This window comes from Microtus ochrogaster, chromosome 1 (genome assembly GCF_000317375.1).
Source record: "Microtus ochrogaster isolate Prairie Vole_2 chromosome 1, MicOch1.0, whole genome shotgun sequence".
NCBI lineage: Eukaryota > Metazoa > Chordata > Mammalia > Rodentia > Cricetidae > Microtus > Microtus ochrogaster.
In genome coordinates, this window is record NC_022009.1 from 85,363,044 (window position 1) to 85,385,438 (window position 22,395).

The window sequence follows — 22,395 nt, forward strand, 5'->3', positions numbered from 1 at the left end:
TTTTTTAAGCATTAACTTTATTCTCTATATTCTTTTTCTTCTCTCTCCCAAGCCTACGTGTGTCTATCTAACACTATGACCCATTTAGAGGTCTTTTATGTCTGAATCTGTCCTATTCCATTGCCTTCAATTCTCTATTGTCTTGAAGAGCTTTTAAAATGCTAAGCAGCTAGTTTGTGGCTGCTCTGGATGTTGACTCAATGTCTCTCCAATTTCAAAATGGTGGACTTACCATTTCTGCTAGCTCTGTGGCCACCAGGTAGGAGCCGCACTCAGCACTTTAACTCTGAGAATGAGCATGCAGCACATAAACTCTTTTTATCTGAGTTACAGCCAAATGTGCCATGCAGAGCACTGCACAGCCTGGCCTATTGTGAATCTGTAATTTACTATCCAGGAGCACTTCTTAAAATGCTAAGCACTTCTTAAAAACTTAAGTTGCTTCCTGTAGAGATAATACGGTACTGCCTGTTTACTGCCCAGTCTAAACCTTAACTGTGCTGTTATTATGATAATTATGATAGTTCCTGCCTGAGAGCAGCACAGTTAAGCATGATGGAGCCGCTCCTGCCTCAGAGCCATTTGGTGCCCCTGAGCCGTGCACAGTTCCAGGCACACAGCAGTCCACATTGCCATCAAGCAAGCCATATCACTTTAATCACAAACCCCATTCAAAAGCTCTGTCTCCCGCAGGAGCCAGAGGTCACGATGGTAGCACAGCCCAGAAACGGGTATTTCAAAACTGCCACTTTCTAGTAGACCTGATCCCACCGCCTACCCAGGCAGGAAGAGCCGAGCCATGGGCATGATCTCAGCTACTTTGTTCCCGACCCCAAGTGGGCCCATTAATGCTCCGTAGTCAGAGTTTGCACTGACGCCAGGGCCCAGGAATCCTCACTTTAAAATGGCGTGGCTTTTTTTTTTTTTTTTTTTTTGGTACGGCTGCTGAGTCTGGAAAAAAACGCTAGCAAACAGCAAATAGCTGTGTTAAACTATGTTTTTTCTGTGTCTAGAATTTCTTTGTAAGCCCTCTCAGGTTTACGTGGAGTTAAGTTTCCACATTGGAGTACCACTCTGTACTAATGAGGAGGGGCTGTGTCCCGCTGCCCAGTTAGCTTTACCCCGAAATAACCACATGGACAATGTATTACTGCCTGGCCCATTATATCTAGCTTCTTCTTGGCTAACTCTTACATCTTGATTAACCCATTTCTATTAAACCTGTGTATCACCTCACAATTGTGGCTTACCGGCAAGAGTCTCTGGCAGGAGAATCATGGTGTCTGCCACATTTTCCTTCTTCCCAGGATTCTGTTCTGTCTACCCCACCCATCTAAGGCTGCCCTATTAAAAGGCCAAGGCAGTTTTCTTTATTCAACCAATGAAAGCAACAGATAAAAAGAAGACCCTCCAACAACATTTCACCCTTTTCTGTTTAAACAAAAAAGAAAGGCTTTGACCTTCTTATGCCATTTCCCATTTTTCTATTTAAATAAAAAATAAATTTAGTATTTTCTTGAAAGCATGAGTTTACCTTATTCATCTGTAAAGACACCTGTGAGATGCCCATTGTAAAGCCATTCTTCTGTGTTTTGAAGTGTGAACTAACTAATAAGGGTGCGGCCAGGTCAGCCCCGGAAGCAGAGGCTTACATGAACTTGGTACAGAACAGACTATTGGTAAAATATTAATGCAATTAATTCTCCAGGGAGATCTTTTTGTTTGTTTTTTTTTGTCATGCATAATGATAGAAAATTCATAACGTGTTTCTACCTGTGAGATGGGAAGCTCATCATTGCGAGGGAATGTCTGTGTAGATGTCAACTCTGTAAGAAAAGGTAGCATTGTCTGAAAGGAAGTTTGCCCTCAGGATGCTGTAAAATTCTGTAGACCTCATTCTAAGATTCAATACTGCACTGAATTTTAGAAGTTGATCCCATTTTGCCATGTATACTCTGTGTATTTATTATGCTTTACTTGAAGCTGTGAGTACCTCGAACAGCTGTAACAGTGAAACATTTCCTGTGAAGTGGGGAGGACGCATCTTCTAACAGGATACTTGCCTCTCGTTGCAGGTAGAGATTGTATAACGTCCCTGGCAGGATTCTACAGTAAATGACTTCTGGGGATTATGGAGTAGATTTTTGTTTTGTGTGTTTGCCTGCTTGTTTTCAGAGCAGAAAACCTTGGAGGAAGTGCAGCTTTATTGCTTTTCCCCACTTTCCAAGATCTGTATATCTCTTACTAAACACCAAATGTAGCTGAAGCACTCTTCATTTGGCTTGAACAGGCTCCCATTGTCTGTTAGGGTCGGTGCTGGTTCCTTCTTTATACTGGTCTTCTCTTCGCATTTCACTGGACACTTAGTCCCCATCTACCACTGTTTGCTAACCAGGGCCGTGAGGCACAGATCTTCACTCTTTCTCTTCTCTTCCACAGCGTCTAAGGACAACAGTGTGTGGACACTTTTCTCAACTTACCGAAGGTTCAATAGTCTTAGTCTTGCTTGCTAACCTCCTTATTCTGGAAATGGTTTCAAAAGCATCATTATAATCTTGGTTTGGCCAAGCATGGTTTTCTCTACTCTTCCTGAAGTTTGTGAGTTAAGAACACAGTGCTCAGCTCTTCTGCTGATTGATCAGTCTTTAGAGAGTGTGGCCTGTGTTCAGTCTTTCTTATAAGACTGAAGCTGCAGCAATATATTGGATTGGTTTCATTTAAGGTGGTTGTACTATTTTTCTATGCCCATGAGCTTTCTATGCTAATCCTAGTTTGCTTCCCCTACTGGACTTTCTCGCGTTCTTTCTCAGCAAAAAAGTGATTTGTTTACTTTGAATCCTGTAGTTGTATTTTGTGACCTGCTCTCTGTCTACTGGACCTCACCCTTCAGTGCTCCCCATGTATGTGTCCGAACTAGAGTTTACTCGGCTATTCAGCACCTAGTTAATGTGTTCCTGTATACTTTTTGTTTCAAAGAGATTTTAGATACTTCTGTAAAGAGACTTTCTTTATGTTTTGCAAGTTACAGATGACATCTGAACCTTGAAGTAGTTTACCACAGGCCTTCTCAATAGGAGAATAGTTACTGTTAATTGATGCAGTTGGCTTGTAAATTCTGGTTGTAAGTTTTTCTAGATACATTGCTAAGACCCTTTGAAATGGCTAATTTGGGAGTTCAGTGTAGTGTTCTCTAGTATCAAACAGTGGTGACTATCTTGTGTAACAAAAAAACCCCCACAAAATTAAGTATAAATACAAAAAGAAAGTACCCTTTTGTTTAAGTGAACATCTTGCCAAGTGTACTTTATCTGTACTGGGGCATTATATTTAAAGTATTAAATATGCCTTGTGAAAAATACGAGATGTAGATCCAGTGACTTTTCTTTTAATGATTTTTTTTTCATTTACTGTGTATTTCATAGGAGGAGTTTTACAATTGAAAATACAGTTTAAATAGCATTTATCCTTAATTTAGGGGTCAGGTTTCTTCTTTTCTTAAAATACCCCAGATGGCTTCCACATGTGCATGTGGAAGATGAATCCTCCCCGCCGATGTTGCTGTTCGCTGCCAGCGCCTGAGATGCTCCTGTCTCTCCTTTACATCTCACACTGTGAATGCTGGCTTAGGAACTCATGCTACAGTATCCAGCTGTTCACATGGGCTCTGGGGATCTGGGCTGTGCTCCTCCTGCTTCTGTGGCAAGTACTTTTGACTACTGAGCTGTCTTCCCAACTTGGGGAGTTGTTGTTTTGATTAGATAGACTGCCAGCACAAGTCAGTGTTGATACACATGAAAAGGGAAATGTACTATTAGCTAGTGATGCTTTAAGAAGTTAACTGATTTGGCCAAGCATGATGGGTCACACCTTTAATCCCAGGATTTAGGAGGCAGAGGCAGGAGGATCTCTGAGTGAGTTTCAGGCCATCCAGGGCCACATAGACTCTGTGTCAAAAAAAAAAAAAGGCGGAAAAAGAATTGATTTGATTTTGTTAGACTGGGGTTTAAATTTATTTTTGATTAGTTATCAAACAACCGAAGCATACATTTCATTCAGGGCTTTTTTTCCTGAGATTGTCTAATCCCGTTAAGATCTTCATGTTTTATTTGATTTACAGTTTATAAATGGGCTTTCATAAGCAGGATATTATTTAGTCTTAAAACACTAGAAATTACTTGTCTTTAAAGTATGTTTTAGAAGATGTAAAAACTGTCTTAAAGCTTTCCTTCCTTCCCAGTACTTTATGTCCACAAATTGGCATTACTTTAACTATTGGTGAGGTTTTCATTATTTTTAATGAACTGGGAAATTGAGAGTAGAGGACTTTCGGTGCTGTTTCAGTGGTCATTGTTGTTTTATTGAGGGGGGAGTTGGGTATTGGTTGGCAGGAGATACTAGGTGCTAATGTACTGAGTTCATCTGTTCCTCTTGAGTGATCCTAAAGGACATAGTATGTTCAAGGATGGAGTCTCGTTCTTAAGGGCAGATGTAAGCTCCGTTTATTCCTATATTAAATCTATAGGTATCGAAGAATGATTGCGTAAAGTTTCAGACTTTGCAGTGTGAAGCCACATGTGGTGGCGCATCCCTGTAGTGCCAGTGACTTGACATATAGAAATAGGTTCACTTGAGCTCATGAGATGGTTACCAGTGAGGGTGCCACAGCTAAACCTTCCCTAGACAACAAAACCAAACAATAGTAATTTTACATTAGTTGGAGCTAATACCACTGACTGAATGGCCAAAAGAAACCTTTTCTCGGGATTCCGGGTAATCTAAGGCCAAGGCACCATTATAGTCAGTATCTTCTGAGGCTCTTCTTTGCCCATGTATCCCTAGTGTGTGTCTCTTAGAAGGGAACCAGCCAAGTAAGACCCACATATCTTTATGTGAACTTAGAGACCTTGAAAGACCATGTCTCCATTAGAGTTACATCCAAGGTGGGTCACTTCCTGTGTGCTTGTACACAGACTATTGTTCCTGTTACACTATTTGGTGTTTGGAGTTGAAAGGTATAATGACTCCACCATGTTAAAGAGGTGCTGTTATCACAGCATGTCTTGGTTTCACAAAGTCAGCTTGACAGAGCACTTCATGTGGCCCTAGTGAGCAACATGGCCACAGATGAATGATGCGTTTGAGAGTTCACTCCCCAGTCAGGATTGTGCTAGTAGAAGATGCTGTTGTGTATTTCTGAGGCCTGTGTATGACATGTTCTAGTTGCCTTTGAGGATATGATGCCATTTGTTAAGATAGTGTTGTGTGTAAACTGTGGCAGCTTCCACTGTTCGTATAGGTTGGTGACATGGGTAAAGACTTGGATTCAGCAGAGAGACCTACTGCTGAGCTTCTCCCACTGGTCTCACTGTGTCTTGCACTTCTAGTAGTCATCAGAAATTAGTATTTAAGTGTTTTGAGTACATTGCCTTGTCCATAGGAATAGTTTTCTTATATGTGAATCTTGCCACATTGAAATGAGGAAGATAATACTGAAAAGGAAAATCAATGTGTATTTAACCAGGTTCTTTATCTATTGTCTAGCAAGTCCTTTCTCTGTAAATGGAAATCCCCCCCTTTCATTTTTCCTACTATTCCAAACTAATGGGAAGAAGTATGTATGCCATGGTCACAAAGGTAATTAATTAGCTGTACTCAAGAGTGGAATTCAAGAACTAGATCTTCCACACTGAGCCATCCATGGCTCCTGTGAAGCACCCATATTTCACATCCTTTACTTCCTTAGGCACGCTGCCTAATTTGTGTGCACTTAGTGTTATCCAAGTTGCAATGAGTGATCACAAAAAATAAAAAAAAAAAAGTGATTTTTCTTCCACAAACCAGGAAGGTTGTAGGGTGTGGCCATAACCTTGTGTTTGTCAGAGCTCCGAGGCTTGCTTGTAGTTCAGGTAGCCTTCAGCAAGTTCACTTCTACGTGAGTGCCGCAGCCTTTTCAGTACTGCTTTTGTTAGCACATCTAATCCACACATGGTACCACAAGGAAGTGGAAATTTAGTTCTCCTCAGCCAAGGAGAACATTGGCACTTCTCTCTATGAATCAGGATGGTCTTGGTGCAGTTGATTCTGGAACATATCTGCCAGAAGGTCCCTTTACTTCCGCATCCACATCTACCCAGTGTGATAGGCAAGGCCATGTATACACAAGAGCCACAATGTAGCAGGACAGTTAACACAAGCCCACGTGTTTGATGTGTCTTTATTCTTGTAAGTGCCAATATAGATTTTTGAATCAGATTAGTACACAATGGGTCAAATCTATCCCACCACCTCTCTCAAAGAGAGGTTTTGTTTTGTTCTTTTTGTTTTGCTTTCACTTTTAAAAGTGTTCTTGGGGGTGGGGAAGAAGACTAATATAATTTAACACAGTTATTGTAAAATATAAGCTTCAGTATCCACAAATAAAGTTTTTTGGAACACAGCCATGTTCATTTGTATTTACTCTTTTTGCACCGCATGGTAACAACCAAGTAGTTGTGACAGACTGTATGGCTGACAGAACTTCAACTACTTATTGATTGGCTCTTATGAGAAGTTTTCTGACCACTTCTTAAATTATGAGAATAGATTTATGATTATATATACTTAAGTCATGTCATAGTGTCCTTCTTGCCCTACCCAACCCTACCTAGTAAGAGAATGTGGTATTCTAAGAAGAACTGTGTTCCAGTTTCCTGCTTTTACACATACCCAGATCTTAAGACTCGAGTAAGTTAAGAGATTCTGGGGTGTAGAGAGCAAGTCTCCTAGGTGTGTAGACATGACAGAGTCAGAGGAAACAGCAAAGCACCTCCTTGCTGACTGCTATAAAACTGTGCCTGTGTTCAGTGGCTGATTATCTTGAATCTTAAATCTTTCTTTTTTTTTTCTAGTTAAGGAGACTTAAAAAGAGTAAATTTTATATTACATGTAATGTTGAAGGCCTTTGTGAATCCTTTTTTTCTTGACAGGGTGTTATCTTATAGAAAAATAACACTAGTTACGCTTTGATTGTGTAAATCCTTTTACTGTCAGTGGAAATAACTATGTTAATATTGCAAAGCAATGAAGAACCTTGTTTAACATCGTTTAATAAAATTAAGTGTTTACATTTTGTTTTAATAAAACTTTACTGAGAAAATAATTTACTTTGTTTTATTTTTAGGGTTATATCCTGCGTTGTGACCTCATGGTTTAAGTGGGAATAAAGATGAGTATAAGCAGTGATGAGGTCAACTTCTTGGTATATAGGTACTTGCAAGAGTCAGGTGAGTACTTCTGTAAAGTAATAGGCCTCAAATTCTTTTACTATTCTCAAAATAATTTATGCATTTGAAATTTGTACCAGTCCAAATTGTTGAGCTTTGTTTGTTTCTTGATGTCTGGACTTCCTGTTTAAAGCTGTGTTTGCTGCATGGTTTAACTCTCTGACTCTTTCAAATATGTTGGGATCATCTCAGGTAAATATAACTAGCAGTTTGTCTTTTGATGTTCAGAGATCATTTTTAATAACTAAGGTGTTATGAAGTGGCATGGCATATATTTAGAAAAACTCAGATACCATCAGCTTGGTAATATTTATTGCATATGCACAGTTAATTTTCCTACTTATTGTTAGAATCTTAAAAGCTAAATTAGTATTTTTAGAATATTTTCTTAAGTATTAATCTCAGTTTATTAAATATATTTTGACCTGAATTCTGATTGATGTGTTGGTAGAGTTATTAACATAATCATTGAATGTGGTTTATAATTAATGTTGAAATGATCCAAGTTCTCTACATAAAGATATCTAATCATAAGGTAGAATCAAAACTATGAGTGAAAATGTTGCTGGAGTAGGTAAAGAAATTACCACTCTTCCTTTCTGAGTAGCTGAGAATATGATGTCTGATGAAAAAGAGCAGGGAGGGAAAGAGCTCAGAGTAACCACCCCATAGAGAATAACCTATTAGGAAGCTTGGGGTTTGTTTAAGCTGAGAAGGAGATTTCCAGAGACTGTTTAAGATGACGAATCAAGTGACAAAATAGTGGCCCTCATGACTGTTTGAAGGGAAGGCTGTGAAAAATGGTTGCTAGTTATATAACACTATGCCATGGGAAGGGTTTCTACTCTTGAATATGACTGTCTGTCAAGTCAAAGTTTTGAAACCTTTGGGCAGACAGAAAACAGTGTGAGAGACTGATGAATGGGGATTTGTTATAAAAGTCTCATTTGGTGTATTGGAAAGGCAACTGTTTAGGTCAAACCATTGGAACCTAGAATCCCAGCCACAACAAACTTCATTGACTCTAAAACTGGGCACTTCACTTTTGTCTAGAGTTCAACCTTGGTTCTGCCATCTAGCGTTATATGATTGTGGTCATCTCTGGAACTGTAGGATTCAGTTGTATTTGCACCATTGACTTTAGGGGTGCTCATAGCAGTCAGTCAAATATTTAAACAATAGGATATATTGTTTGAGTCATAACTTTTTCTCTTGAAATATCTAATAATACACACAACAAAAAGCCTTCTTACTCCTTATTGTGTCCCCTATGAAGTAAGTAAGCCCGGGAGATGGAGAGAAAGGAGACCATGACAGATAATCTTAGAGAACTCATGTGTGAAATGACTGGACTAAAGTGTCTCGTTCTGGCTCTCAGGCAAGAAAAGCCTTAGGAAGCTATGGTTCTGTTTTGATAAATAATTGGCTTAGAAGTTATTGACGGGTTTCTGTCCCGCCTGGCCCCGCAGCCGTTCAGTCCCAAAGAAATACCCAGAGGTCTACATTAGTTATAAACTGGTTGGCTTAGTAGCTCAGGCTTCTTATTAATTAATTCTTACATCTTAAATTACCTCATTATTCTTGTCTGCATTAGCCACATGGCTTGGTACCTTCATCAGCGAGGCATCTGCGACCCTGCATCTAGGTGACGACTGCAGACTCTTTCCTCTTTCCAGAATTCTCCTGTTCTCGTTGCCCCACCTATACTTCCTGCCTGGCTACAGGCCAATCAGCGTTTTATTAAAATACAAGTGACGGTACAGACCATTGTCCCACAGCAAGAAGTAACATTTTTTAGTAAGAACTTTTAACATCTGTTCCCCTGAATACCGTTTTTAATGTTAACTAGACTGTGACATTCATATCTAGAAGAAATGAAGCTATTTTTAGTCTTAAAATGTTTTATACTATTAACACTAGAAAACATGATTTGCTTCCAGATGACTAAATTCAGAGATGGGTTGCTTGTTGAAAGGAATGGCATTGTGATAGCTTTAAATATTCATTTGGGCCGGCCTTTTCAAATTGGCTGTCCCTGACTTGTCAAGATGAAGACAAAAGTGTTTTTTATCATTGGACTTTTATTAAGTATTTTTACTTCATACTTCTCAATTTTGTCTCAGTTAAGTTTGTGATAAGAAAGTTGCTGGGGTCCCCACCATTCAGCGTTTTTAGGATGCCAAACCAGTACAGCATATACCTATTAGGAAGTAATTTCTTCTTCCTTTTGAGATAACTTTAAAAATGTGAAGTATTTGTTACATGTAAGTAAGGGTTGACTTGAATCAGTGTTCCTCCTCTAGTTAGTGTGTGGATTTGCTTACCCTATTGACTTACCAGACCACCCTATGCATTAGCTACCCAGTGGTCCATGATGAGTCATGGCGTTTAAGCCAGGCACAATGTTGACTAAAGCTAACCTGGTTTGGATATTTCCTACCACTCCACCTACATTCAGTTTTATTTGTTGGGTGGGAATGTTAAATATTTTCCCTGGTAATTTCTTGTGACCTTTCTGGTATTTGTTCTTCTATCTACTTTGTCTAAGAAGATAAAATTTCAGCTGGGTAGTGATAGCATACACCTTTAAACCCAGCACTCAGGAGTTTGAAGCCAACCTGGTCTTCAGCGTGAGTTCTAGGACAGCCAGGGCTAAGCTTTTGCCTGTGAAAAGAAAGGCTGCTGATTTTAATAAGCCTGATTTCACCAGTTTGCAGATTTAAGCAATTTCATTTGCTCCTGCATAAATCTAAGGTTGTCCCTGAAAAAGAACATTTTCATCAAATGAGTGGGAATTTAAGGGGAGCATAAACCTGGTTCAAGTTTTAGTTGACTTTTAACAAAGACTACGGCTTTTCTGGAGTGACAGATTTTTACATATGCCAAAATGGTGGAGTAGTATTCTGATTTAACAGATGATTAAATAGGTAACTTACTAGTTCCCAGATTTAAAGGATTACTGTGTTTAAACTTTTCTCGGTGTCTACATGGAGTAGTCTGTGTAGGCGGTTTGGTTTGTATAATTTGTAAAGCGCAGGAGAAACTGATAGATAAGGAGAAGAAGACCATCAGGGGTAGTGGAGCATGGTGGAGATGTTGGATGTTGTTTTGTAGACTTAATGTGTGCACTGTGAGTGGGGCTTCTCAGTGGAGGTGGGGAGATGGAGCTGCGGAGAAATAGTTGTCTGTGCTATGCAAGTCTTTATTGTGATGGCCAAGGAGATTACCAACAGGAGTTATGAAGTGATGCTGACAGTTTGAAGATGATTATTTAGCTAGTTGGAGGAAGGAGAGAAGAGCAGGTTTAGGGCAGGGGCAGCCCAAGAAGAGGGTGAGGTCCAAGGACAGGTGCAGAGAGAGTCTCAAGAATGTACAGGAAGGATGGTTTGATTTGATGGTTGAACATGAAAAGCTGAAGAGAAGTGGGAGTTTTTAGTGTACTGACCTCGTGGTGCTAGGAAATGAGTAGAACTAGAGACGCCATTCCAATGAATGTCCAATCAGATATGCACCCATGGGCCTTCCCTGGGAGTAGCAGGGTGGAGAAGAGAGCCACCCAGTACTTGCTCTGAGTTGTCCCCTTACTTCTTGAGACCATTTGGAGCACATTTGCAGTGGCTGGAGATGTCCATGAGCCTTTCTCCAGAACTGGAGAAACAAATGCTATTCATACTCCACTTAAATATTGTGTACTAAAATCTGCAATCCAGGATAGGAAGTAAGCTGTAAATTTAACTTTACCATTGAGTTTTTATGTATACTGTCTTGATCTTCTTACCTATAATATAAAAATGATACAACCTATAAAAAAAACGAGACCAGCCTGGTCTACAGAGCTAGTTCCAGGACAGGCTCCAAAGCCACAGAGAAACCCTGTCTCGAAAAACAAAAACAAAAACAACAAAAAAAAAAAAAACCAAAAAAACAGTTATGTCTACTACTGGAAGGAAGTTGGATAGGGCCTGGAATCTGGTAGTTCTCAGTAATGTTATATTCAACGAGGATGTAGAGAAAACAAGTTTTACTCAGTTTATGATCTCAAATGAATATAACCACCTCGCAGTTCTGGCAGTAAAACTAGTAAGGTGCCCTGGTGTTTCATAATATGCTGTCCCTTTTCTCAGCCCCTGAGGAACAACTGAGCAGTGATGATGACTCTCTCAAGTGTAATCTTGATGACATATTTTGACTTTTCAAAAGAATCAGGATGCAGAATGGATTTGATTCTTTACTGTGTCCTGTGACTGTTTCCCTGCCTGAGTTCATAATATAATGTAATGAAGATCTAATGTACTTTCCATAATAGCATCTTCTATTTCAAAGTCTTCCCAGGTAGCTGTCCCCACCCCATTTTTGGTTTGTTGAAGAACTTATTTGGGGACTGCCATGTTATATGCACAGAAATCTCCAGTCTCCAACTTCATTGCCTCATCTCCAGGCATCTCTCCTAATGCCTCCTGGACTTAGTCTTGCCCTTCTCTGCTAGTGATCTGGAACCTACTTACCTGATTTAGGAACTTGGAATTTTTGAAGCATACTTCAGAAAAGTGTCTTCCTTCCTTATCTCACAGCCACATTTGCCTCAGCCATCTTCATGACCTCAGATGAGGTTAAAACCATGTCCCCTCCCCCAGTGTGGACCATAGGATAGGAATGCCTGGCAGGAGTGAGAGCTTTGCTGTTAGGAAGGGCACAGCACTTAAGACTTCATGGGCTACGATGGGATTTCACAGAGAGCAGCCACTCTGTGCATCACTGGAACTTCACTTTGCTCACTGTACTAGATTTTCACCAAAATATGAGACTAATGTAAAGATATTGGCTATGTGAGTTTCATGTTTTTAAGTATTTTTTTAAGTTATTTAATGTTTTGAATGGCCTTTCAGTGCAGCGAGCCCCTGGGTGTCCTGGAATATGTTCTGTAATGTACCTCTGTCTATGTTTCCTGGGTACTGGGACTAATTGTTAAGGGAGACTTAGACTGAATTTTCATTTCGTAGCTCTTTTCTTAAAAGTGCTGGTTCAGATGAGTTGTTACTAAATGGTAAATTAGTATTTTTTATTATATATATTTTTTTTGGTTTTTCGAGGCAGGGTTTCTCTGTAGCTTTGGTGCCTGGCCTGGAACTAGAAATTAGTATTTTTTTTAAACAGCCAGTAGATATATAAAAATAATGATGTTTTAAAATAAAATAAAAATTTAAGTGTTTGGCTTTTTATTTCTTTTGGAAACTGTCCCATATAGCCCAGGTTTGTCTCTAGCTCATTATATAGCCAAAAATGACCTTGAACTCTGATCTCCCTGCCTCTGCCTTGTGCCTGCTGGCAATTCAAGTGTGCACCGCTGCACAGTTGGCTGGAGCCCAGGACTTGATGTGAAGCATGCTGTGCGAGCATTGCTAACTGAACCACATCTTCAGCCCAAGTCTCTTATAATTTTGCTTTGTTTTTATTGTTTTATAGCTTGTATTTTTATTAACTAAGTCTTTTTTAAAAGCCACAAAACATTGAAGGTTTTTGACAGTTTCTCTCTAAAATTTCAAATATAATCACAGAAGACCTGCTACATATATCTTGATTTCAGTTTGTCTTATAAAGGCAGTTGAGGTGTGTTGTTTATCAAGGGTTTTCGGTGTTTACATGTGTTGCATTTTCTTGAGGAAAGCTGTATTCCTTTTGTTTAGAACAACTAGAGCCTTGTAAGCCAGTAGATTTCATTAACTTACTAACAGTACATTGAGTTTTGTTTAAAATCATATATTTTACTTTGGCTCTCCATTTACTTTCAAGTGATGATATGTGATTATGAAAGTTTACAGAGTTTGTTACATTTGTAATTTAATATGAAGTTACTAGAAAAGTAAATTCTCACATCTTTTCTTTTGCTTTTAGGATTTTCTCATTCCGCATTTACCTTTGGTATAGAGAGCCATATAAGTCAGTCCAATATAAATGGTGCCCTTGTCCCACCTGCCGCATTGATCTCTATCATCCAGAAAGGCCTACAGTATGTAGAGGCAGAAGTTAGCATAAATGAGGTAAGACAGATGAGTTTCATTTCATACACTGATTCTGATTCTTAAATGTGTGTTTGTTTATTCAGCATCTAACCTTGATGTCACTGGCTTCAGACAGATTGAGGTACTCTTAATGCTGTATTTGTGGGCTTCTACCCAGTGGCCAGGGTCTCTAGATTATTCCTTTTGTGAAGGGGGCAGTAATGGGAGCTGTGTGTGTGCGCGCACACACACATGAGTGCTTTAAGCACAAAGAAATAATTTTTAACACATAAGGAATTTTACTGTATAGTACTGGGAGCAAATTGGTGGCAGCTAGTTGAAAAACCATTTTTAGTTTTATGTACCCTCATGGAAGCCAATTACTTGTAATTGATGCCAACTTGTGATGCTCATAACTGTATGTCTGAGGTCATATGTAAGTAGTGTGTTTATTTCAGGTGTTGGCATGCTACTGGTGCCTGAGATAATCTTATCTGCTTCCTGATTCTGTAAATCAGCTTTGTATGACACAGCCAAACTCATTCACTTTGGACTGTATTTGGATGCTGGGAACATGAGGTTCTGTGACAGGAATCTTACAGTCTTCAAAGGACACACTGCCTGTTCTTCCCTGGAAGTCTACAGAATTTTGTTCTAGCTAGAAAGTTTAATGTATATTCAGGACTTAGAACATGTTAAAGAATTCCCTTTATTTTTTACTTGAGAGCTGAAAACGTCCTTCCCCCCACCCTAAACCCCAAAGTAAGTGGAAGGAGTTTAGCTGTTAGCAGCCCCAGTGTCTGTTGGTACCCTCAAGGATAGTACCTCCCACTTTGCCACAGGTAGTACCCTCTGCAGGTGCTCTAGACTTATACCAAATGGCAAGTTTGTATATCACACACATCTAGATCATGTGATGTGATTGTTACCCTGTAATGTTTAAAGAAAACCAGCAAGAAAAATATCTGTCTCGGTTCAGTATAGGTGCACTTACTTATGCCAAGGCCTGAATTCAGAGTACTGATGGAGATGTTGCTCTTCCTTCCCTTGCTGTTCAAGTTGAGAAAATTACCAGGTTTTCCTCAGAATGAAGCCCTGTTAGTGGAGTGCATGTCACTCTCAAAGCTACATCTTATTTTTCTTTCTTGGTTTTCCACCCTCAGGATGGCACCTTATTTGATGGTCGACCTATAGAGTCTCTATCCCTGATCGATGCTGTTATGCCTGATGTTGTCCAAACAAGACAACAAGCCTACAGAGACAAACTTGCACAGCAACATGCAGCCGCTGCTGCAGCTGCTGCTGCAGCCACTAACCAACAAGGATCTGCAAAAAATGGAGAGAATACAGCAAATGGGGAGGAGAATGGAGCACATACCATCACAAGTGAGCTAAGAATGTTTAGACACTCTCAGAAAATACTGTGCCATACAAGAATGTCCCATCCTTAGAGATGAAGTGATACCTGGTGTTTACTTCTATCCCCAACTTATGTCACACAAAACAGCTCAGATTTTATACCTGAGGATTCAAAAAGCTAAATTCACTGTAATTTCCTTTTTAGATGTTTCTGAACCCCTTCTACTCTTAAATGAATTTTGAATCTGCATCTTATTCTAAATAAAGTCTGTAATATTCTCTGTTAAACATACAGTAAGGTTCTGACATTGAGGAGTAAAGATGACTCTCATGTTATATGAATGATATCAGCAACCCCTGCTGGCAGAAATTCAGAATAGTATTGTGATAGACTTTAATTCAGCCACATTATCATTTCAGCCTTGCCAAGGCTCACTCCCCTTTCACTCCTTCGCCCTGGCCACCTCCATATCCACTTCTTCGTACATAGACACTGCCTTGGTTAAAACTAGCACACTCATACTTCGCAGAAATGTGATTCCCTCTGACAGACTTTGCTTCTCATGATGCAGATAATCATACTGATATGATGGAGGTAGATGGGGATGTTGAAATCCCTCCCAATAAAGCAGTTGTGCTACGGGGCCATGAATCTGAAGTTTTCATCTGTGCCTGGAACCCTGTTAGTGATCTCCTGGCATCAGGGTAAGTTTTTCAAAAGAGCTTCTAGATGTTGGGTGTTTTGTTTGGTTTTAGAACAGCTTTGAACTGTTGACCCTCGAGTCCTGGGATTAATAGGCCTGCTTCACCATACCCAGCTCTACATTACCATTTAAGGCTACGTTACTGAATGGACTGCACTTTCCAGACACTTGTTGCTTGCTTATGGTCATGTTGCCTTAGAAAGTAGTGTTTCTTTGTGAAGTAAGTTTAGGATTACTTGATAGGAGCTCTATAATAAAAATAAGAAAAATATTAGAAATACTTATGCCTGGTAGTCTGCTTCTTATCCAGATGATAAATGTGTGGCTTGAATTCTGGAATGCATGAGATTATCATGAGAACTTAAACCTATTTTTGGACTTTGAAGGTCTGGAGACTCCACAGCAAGAATATGGAATCTTAGTGAGAACAGCACGAGTGGTCCCACACAGCTGGTCCTTCGCCATTGCATACGGGAAGGGGGACAGGATGTTCCTAGCAACAAGGATGTCACTTCTCTAGATTGGAATGTGAGTGCTCTCTTCTTGTCTAAATAGTCTGTGAATGAAGCATGTGATGATTTGATAGTATATGGTCAACTTGTCTCCATATTCCCAAAGTCCTAATCAGAACTAAAGATATTTTGGAAGAGTTTATTTGTTACTTCTTAAAAAAGCATTTTTGTGGTATCATTTTGATGTCCTTCTAGTCTACTACCTGCCACCATTCTCATTCATGGGCGTCCGTGAAGTGTTCTGTAGTGGGATCTTGTCAGTCCTGTTCCACAGCAGTTATTACCAGATTTGGGGTGGGCCTTTCAAAGAACACTGGCTTCATCAGGGAAGGGTGTTTTGCAGGTCTATGTTGGCACTTACACATAAATAAGGGTCTAGTGTGCCTGGGACATGTTCGTAGTAATTAACTGGCCTTAATTGTGTAATGAACAACATGTATCCTATGACAGAGTGAAGGTACACTTCTAGCAACTGGGTCATACGATGGATTTGCCAGAATATGGACTAAAGATGGTACGTATTTTTCTAAATGTATTGATGTTCTAAGTTACAAAGTTTGAAGTAATTTTAAAGGTTGTTTTTTTTTTAACTTTAGGTAATCTTGCCAGCACCTTGGGGCAGCATAAAGGCCCTATATTTGCATTAAAATGGAATAAGAAAGGAAATTTCATCCTAAGTGCTGGTGTAGATAAGGTAAATGAACATTTAGCTAAGCTCTGTAAGGACACTATTTGAAAGTAATTTTTCTTTCTTGATAATCACTTAAATAGACTTCTGTTTTTTCCAGTATGAATTTATGGCCGTAATAGAAATAATTTCTCATCTGCTTGTTTTCTTAAATCTATTCACGATATCGTTTGTTGATAATGATCACTCTTCATTTTTGCTGGGATTTGAATCTAATGAAATGTCATCATTAAGCTCTTTGTGCTTTCCCAGTTTATCTCAGTGGTGACCATAGACTTGGGGTGAGTCAGTGGACCGTCTGTGTCCTCCTGTGCTTATTGACGCAGTTCCTCCCTAGCTCCAGGAAGTGAACAGAGACTGGTTGGCACTGGCTTCTCTCTTCTTCAGTCCCTCTCTACCACACTTCCCTCAATAAGCAAAGGTTTAAGATTTTTTTCTATTCAGGTATTATCAATTGGATGGTGTTGTGGGTGGGGACATAAACTGCCTGAGACTCAGTTCTAGTGAGTGACTTTAACAAAGGAATTGGGGGGGGGAGAAGAAGAGCCAGTACTTGTCTCTCTCACCGGCAGCTTCAGGACCTACCTTAAGTGGTATCAAAAATGTAAGCAGCCATTTTTTTCTTTTTTGTACATGTGAGCTTTGAAGAAGGAGAAATGTTTCAGTATTTCGAACTAGGTCATTTCAATGTAACCTAATAAGTTCGTATTAAGTTCAAAGCTGTAAATCTATTAAGCAGCCTAGCATAGTGTCATATAATTGGTTGATAAACAATAGTTGTTATTGGCAGTAAGTTGGTGAAAAATCACAGAAAGTTAAACCACATCATGATCATTTCTCCTTACATGGGTGCAGATCGCTGTGTGCTGTGAGGAATAAAAATATTGAAGTGAAGTTCACTCTAAAGTTACCTTCTGCTTTAATAGAGCTGGGTATCTGTTCTTGCATTTGCACTCTTTAACATCAGAGAAACTAAGTTTTTTTTCCCCCTTTATTCTCAGACTACCATTATTTGGGATGCACACACTGGTGAAGCCAAGCAGCAGTTCCCTTTCCATTCAGGTAAATCTTGACAATACACGGGGAAGGAAGCTAAAGTGTGGCCTCAATGGAATCCATTCAGTCCTGAGTGCTGTGCTTAGGGGCAGTGCTGTAGAGTTGAGAGTATACATTCTTCACTTGATCAGCTCTCAATCACTTCACCTTATGAGCCTCATTTTCACTGTATATAAATGAGGGTTCTTTTTATGTGTATTTACTTATTGATTATTGATTTGTTTTTCGAGGCAGGGTTTCTCTGTAGCTTTGGAGCCTGCCCTCAAACTAGCTCTGTAGACCAGGGTAGCCTCAAGCTCCCAGAGATCAGCCTGCCTCTCTCTGCCTCCCGAGTGCTCAGATTAAAGGCATGTGCCACCAATGCCCGTAAATGAGGATTCTTGATAGTTGTTTATTGTGAGGATAGGAAAAATGGCTTATGTGGCGATAAGTTCAGCTCTGTCTAGGGCACATATTCTGTGTTTGTGCACTGAAACATAGGCTTACTCAGTGACTTTTGCAGGCTTTTTCCTGCGTGGTGCAGTCTGAGCATGCAGCTCACTGCCATCAGTTCCTTCATCTTGGAACCCCTGTGCCTGTTTTCACTGACTAGTTTGTTATTTGAGAAGCGAGGGAGGAACAAAATTTTGCTGTATATTCCAGGCTGGGTTATAGGTGGGTACCTATTTGTTTTGATTCTTAGTGAATTTCTTGATTTCAGTAGCTGAGTAGTGTTGACTTCAGCAAGATTGCATGAGGCCAGTCATTTACCATTACCTGATAACAGTTGCTGCTCGGAGATTTGTGCTCTGAAGTTCTGCACTGGAAGTTGAGCAGGTGGCTGCTCTTACAAAGAGCTAAAATTGCAGCTGTGACCAAACAAACCAACTGGAAGCAAAATGACTTCAGTATGATCTGAGTAGAGTGGTTTGCAGACATGGTGTTAAGCACCAAACATTCCATCAGAGCTTACCACACAAATATATGTTTATACAGCACCCCCTGTCTACCTAGTCTGCTTCTGTTTCACCTTGGGTTCTAGTCCTTCCCCTCTGTCTCTGGGTAGTCTCATTTTCTCATACTTCCTGGGAGTGATACAAAGTTGGGGTCGGGGAGTGTGCATGCTTAGCCACAGTGTAATGAATTCTACCTATTTGAAGTGTTCCTCAGTATATCCTCTCAGACTCCCAACCTAAGCTAACTTAAGGGGTAGAACTAAGCCTCTGTCCGTTTGTTTCTGTCTCGTGTATGCATGTGCACATGGGAGTTATGAGATCCTGGGCTAAGGGATATAATGCCCTTTAGACAGGAATCAAAACATAAGGGAACAAGAACCTGAGAGGGACCGGGATGAAGAGGGATGATGGAGGAACTGAAGGTCTTCAAAATATGAAGTTTATACTTTAACAAAGTTCTGGTGAGAAATAGCTGACATATAATGAACTGGAAGTATTTGCCTTGCAATTTTTACAAATGTAAACACCATGGAAATCATTACACTGAAAATATAGGTATATTCGTTAGCATCAGGCTTTTTTCCTGCCTCTGTGATGTCATTCTTCAGACAATCACATTTGGTCATAAATTTTAAAAATAATGAAAAACTCTGAGCACCATTGGCTGAGATATTTAAAATAAGTGAATTACATCTCAGTAAGGCCATTAAAAATGCCAGTGAGTTGTCAAAGAACAAATTTTAAAAATACTAGTAAAAAATAAATGTGCCTTTTTTCCCATAGGTTTATTCTTTACAAAAATTCTGCAATCATTTGGATTAACAAAAATTAATTAGATTTGAAAAGAGAATGTTTCGTTTTAACTTTAAAACTTGTAAAACTGTAGAATAAAAGTATTCCAGGAAAATTACTTAACTTTTCTTAGCTTGCTCTACATGTATAAAATATGGCCATAATAATAGACTTTCCTGTGGGTTTGTTTTGGATTAGGAACTTACTCTTTCTTGGCCCATCTTAGTAATGCCTATTCCCTAGTATCTCCGGGTAGTCTGGGTCTATGGGGTTTCAGAGCCAGGCACATTGCAGGCACTTGTATCACAGCATTCAATTTAACATTCCTAGCTGAATTTCTTAGTTATTAGTGTGGCACGATTAATAAAAACCCAGAGACAGAAATTGGAGTTTAACCTAAAGGTCAAAAAAATCAAAGCAACCAGCCCCTGGCTCTCACCTCTACCTCAGTCCAAAATGGCCATTCTGCCTCCAGGAATCTCAGAATGATTATGTGTGAGAGCTGTCTCCTCCCGTCTTATATTCCTCTCTAGTGCTGGGATTAAAGGTGTTCACCACTACTGCCCAGTTTCTATGGCAACTAGTGTGACTACTGGGATTAAAGGTGTGTGTCACCACTGCCTTATCTGTAAAACTGATCAGTGTGGCTATTTTATTCTCAGAACTTCAGAAAAGCTTTATTTATTAAAACACAAATGAAATATTACTACATTAGGATCCCCATTTCAGACTGAGGTAGAAGTAAGGGCCAGTGACTGGCTGTTTTGCTTTTTTGACCTTCAGGTTGAGCTCCAATTTCCATCTCTGGGTTTTTATTAATCGTGCTACAATACAGTTTGTTTTTTTTCCCTGAACCAAAGTATGTCTGTCTCAGTGCAGATTAATATTTGTTGGCCTTCTCTCATGTCTGAAGCCCACTCGGGCTCTCATAGGTCGTGTCAGATATTTACCCTTCTTTGTACTTTTTTTGTATAATTATCTATTTTCTAAAAATCATTAAAAATTCCAGCCTCTTCTTCCTACATTATTTCCTACTTCTTAATCTTAGAATTACTTTTTATAAAAGAAGTAAATTTAAATAGCTTTTTACAGAATAATATTTCAAGTTAATATTGAAGTATGTACTTAATCAAGCTTTTGGCAGGAAGATAGTCTACACTTGGACCCAAGACAGGAACTGCAGCAGAAGGAAGTCATTGTAGCAGTATCAGAAAGAGAGACCATAGGAACAGTGAGGTCACCCAGAGAGGAGCAACTGCAGGAAAGAGACTGCAGAGCAGTGTGTCTCCTGCTAGCCTTGGGCTCCTGACCCCCTCTTCTTCTCTGTGAAACACTTGCAGCACTAGGGAGCACAGGAACTAGAGGGTAACTTGTGAGAGTAAACCTGAGGGCAGACTGAAGAGAACAGGATTGCTGGCATGCCAGCAGTCACATGCTGCTGACCAGGGTGGCCACAGTCACTGGATGGTGCAGGTTCCACCCCCTGGAAGTCACATTTAGCCAAGTGTGAAAATGAAGTAAGAGATGGGATTAGGAAATTTCTGTGAAATGCAAACAGAGAAATATCCTTCACCTTTCTGTTTCTTCTTGTCTCTAAGTGGGGTTGACAGACTAGCAAGGTTCAGAAAGTATTTTTTTCTAGTTTGGCAGACCATAGGAATCGTATCATAACTGAGGCTAAGTCTAAATGTCCTATTATTTCCCCTGTGAAAACTCCTTCAGCACAGCCGCCTAGTGTGTGAAGACAGTTTCCCTGTGTGTTCACAATTAAGCCAGTTACTGCTACACTTGCCTTGATCTGTGAAACTAATAACAGAGCTATTGCTGCTTGCTATAGGGGAAAGAAAAGAAATCTGTAATCGTTTCTGAGCTGAAATTAGGCTGCATACTAAATCCTAGTCAATTTTGGAACTTAGTGATTTTAAATTTAACAGTTTTAAGATTCACTTGATTTTTCCTAGAAGGGAATTTTGCAAGAAATATTTAAAAGAAAATATATTTGCTAATTATCTGCAGTGTCCTTGCTTGGGTAGTACAGTTAACAGTGGGAGTGGCTCTGGTGCATCGTTTCTCTGAGCTATAATCTATAGCATTGTTCCAAAAAGCAGCGTCTTCAAATACTAAGTGATATTTAGAAGTGGGTGTTACCCCAGGGTAACAATAGAGGTAGAAACAAAGCTTCCTTCCATCACACGTGCACAGGCTTGACTTTTATTGTTATACAAATGAGAAGCCAAGACTTAGTGCTCCAGTGCACAGTGTGAATTATTGGGCACCATGATCATATAGCTGAAAGTTACTGGTATTTTTGATACTTAGATAGCTTTATCTTTTTAAATTTTTTCTTTGTATCATAAAAAATGTGAAGTAGGGACTAAGAGATGGCACAGCAGTTAAGAGCATTGGCTGATCTTCCAGAAGACCTGTGTTCAATTTCCAAATATGACAGTTCACAATCGCTTATAACTCTGCTTCTAGGGTATCCAACATCTTCACACAAACATGCATGCAGGCAAAACACCAGTGTACATTAAAAATGAAAAAATAAATATATAAAAAAGTGTAAAGAAAAAATATTTACTCCCTAGAACTCTTAATGTCTAGCCATGATTCAGAGCTCTCCTCCTACATGACAGTCATGTACACAATGCAAGCCTAACCTCTGCTTCTTCCAGCCCCAGCACTGGATGTCGACTGGCAGAGCAACAACACCTTCGCGTCTTGTAGCACAGATATGTGCATTCATGTCTGCAAATTGGGACAAGACAGACCTGTCAAAACATTCCAGGGACACACGGTAAGAAGTCTGTTCCCTCGTGTAAAATGGTTATTTTTAGCAAACAATATTTCAGAATCATTATTGAGTATGCATATTAAATATCAAATAACAACCTGTTCTATAAAATGAAAATATAAATATTTACTACTGTTTTTAGAATGAAGTAAACGCTATCAAATGGGACCCAACTGGCAATCTCCTGGCCTCGTGTTCAGATGACATGACCTTAAAGGTAATTCAGGTAGTGGGTGCTTTAGGGTGAAGGTGTTTCATGATGTGTGGCTGGGCATTTTAAGGAGTTTTTGGTTT

At 39.5% G+C, this 22,395-nt stretch overlaps 1 protein-coding gene across 6 annotated transcripts in view; it reads left to right on the forward strand.

The window, feature by feature from the left end:
• The window catches only part of Tbl1xr1 (transducin beta like 1 X-linked receptor 1), a 138,390-nt gene that overhangs the window by 100,786 nt on the left and 15,209 nt on the right, over positions 1 to 22,395 (forward strand). For all 6 annotated transcript variants that reach the window (XM_005343893.3, XM_026782721.1, XM_026782725.1 and 3 more), the window contains 10 exons: positions 7,160 to 7,262; positions 13,155 to 13,300; positions 14,425 to 14,647; positions 15,193 to 15,325; positions 15,711 to 15,852; positions 16,287 to 16,350; positions 16,433 to 16,530; positions 17,526 to 17,586; positions 21,983 to 22,104; positions 22,244 to 22,318. In XM_005343893.3, coding sequence (XP_005343950.1) covers positions 7,205 to 7,262; positions 13,155 to 13,300; positions 14,425 to 14,647; positions 15,193 to 15,325; positions 15,711 to 15,852; positions 16,287 to 16,350; positions 16,433 to 16,530; positions 17,526 to 17,586; positions 21,983 to 22,104; positions 22,244 to 22,318 — 1,122 coding nt within the window. In that variant the 5' untranslated portion in view covers positions 7,160 to 7,204. The remainder of the gene's footprint in view (positions 1 to 7,159; positions 7,263 to 13,154; positions 13,301 to 14,424; positions 14,648 to 15,192; positions 15,326 to 15,710; positions 15,853 to 16,286; positions 16,351 to 16,432; positions 16,531 to 17,525; positions 17,587 to 21,982; positions 22,105 to 22,243; positions 22,319 to 22,395) is intronic.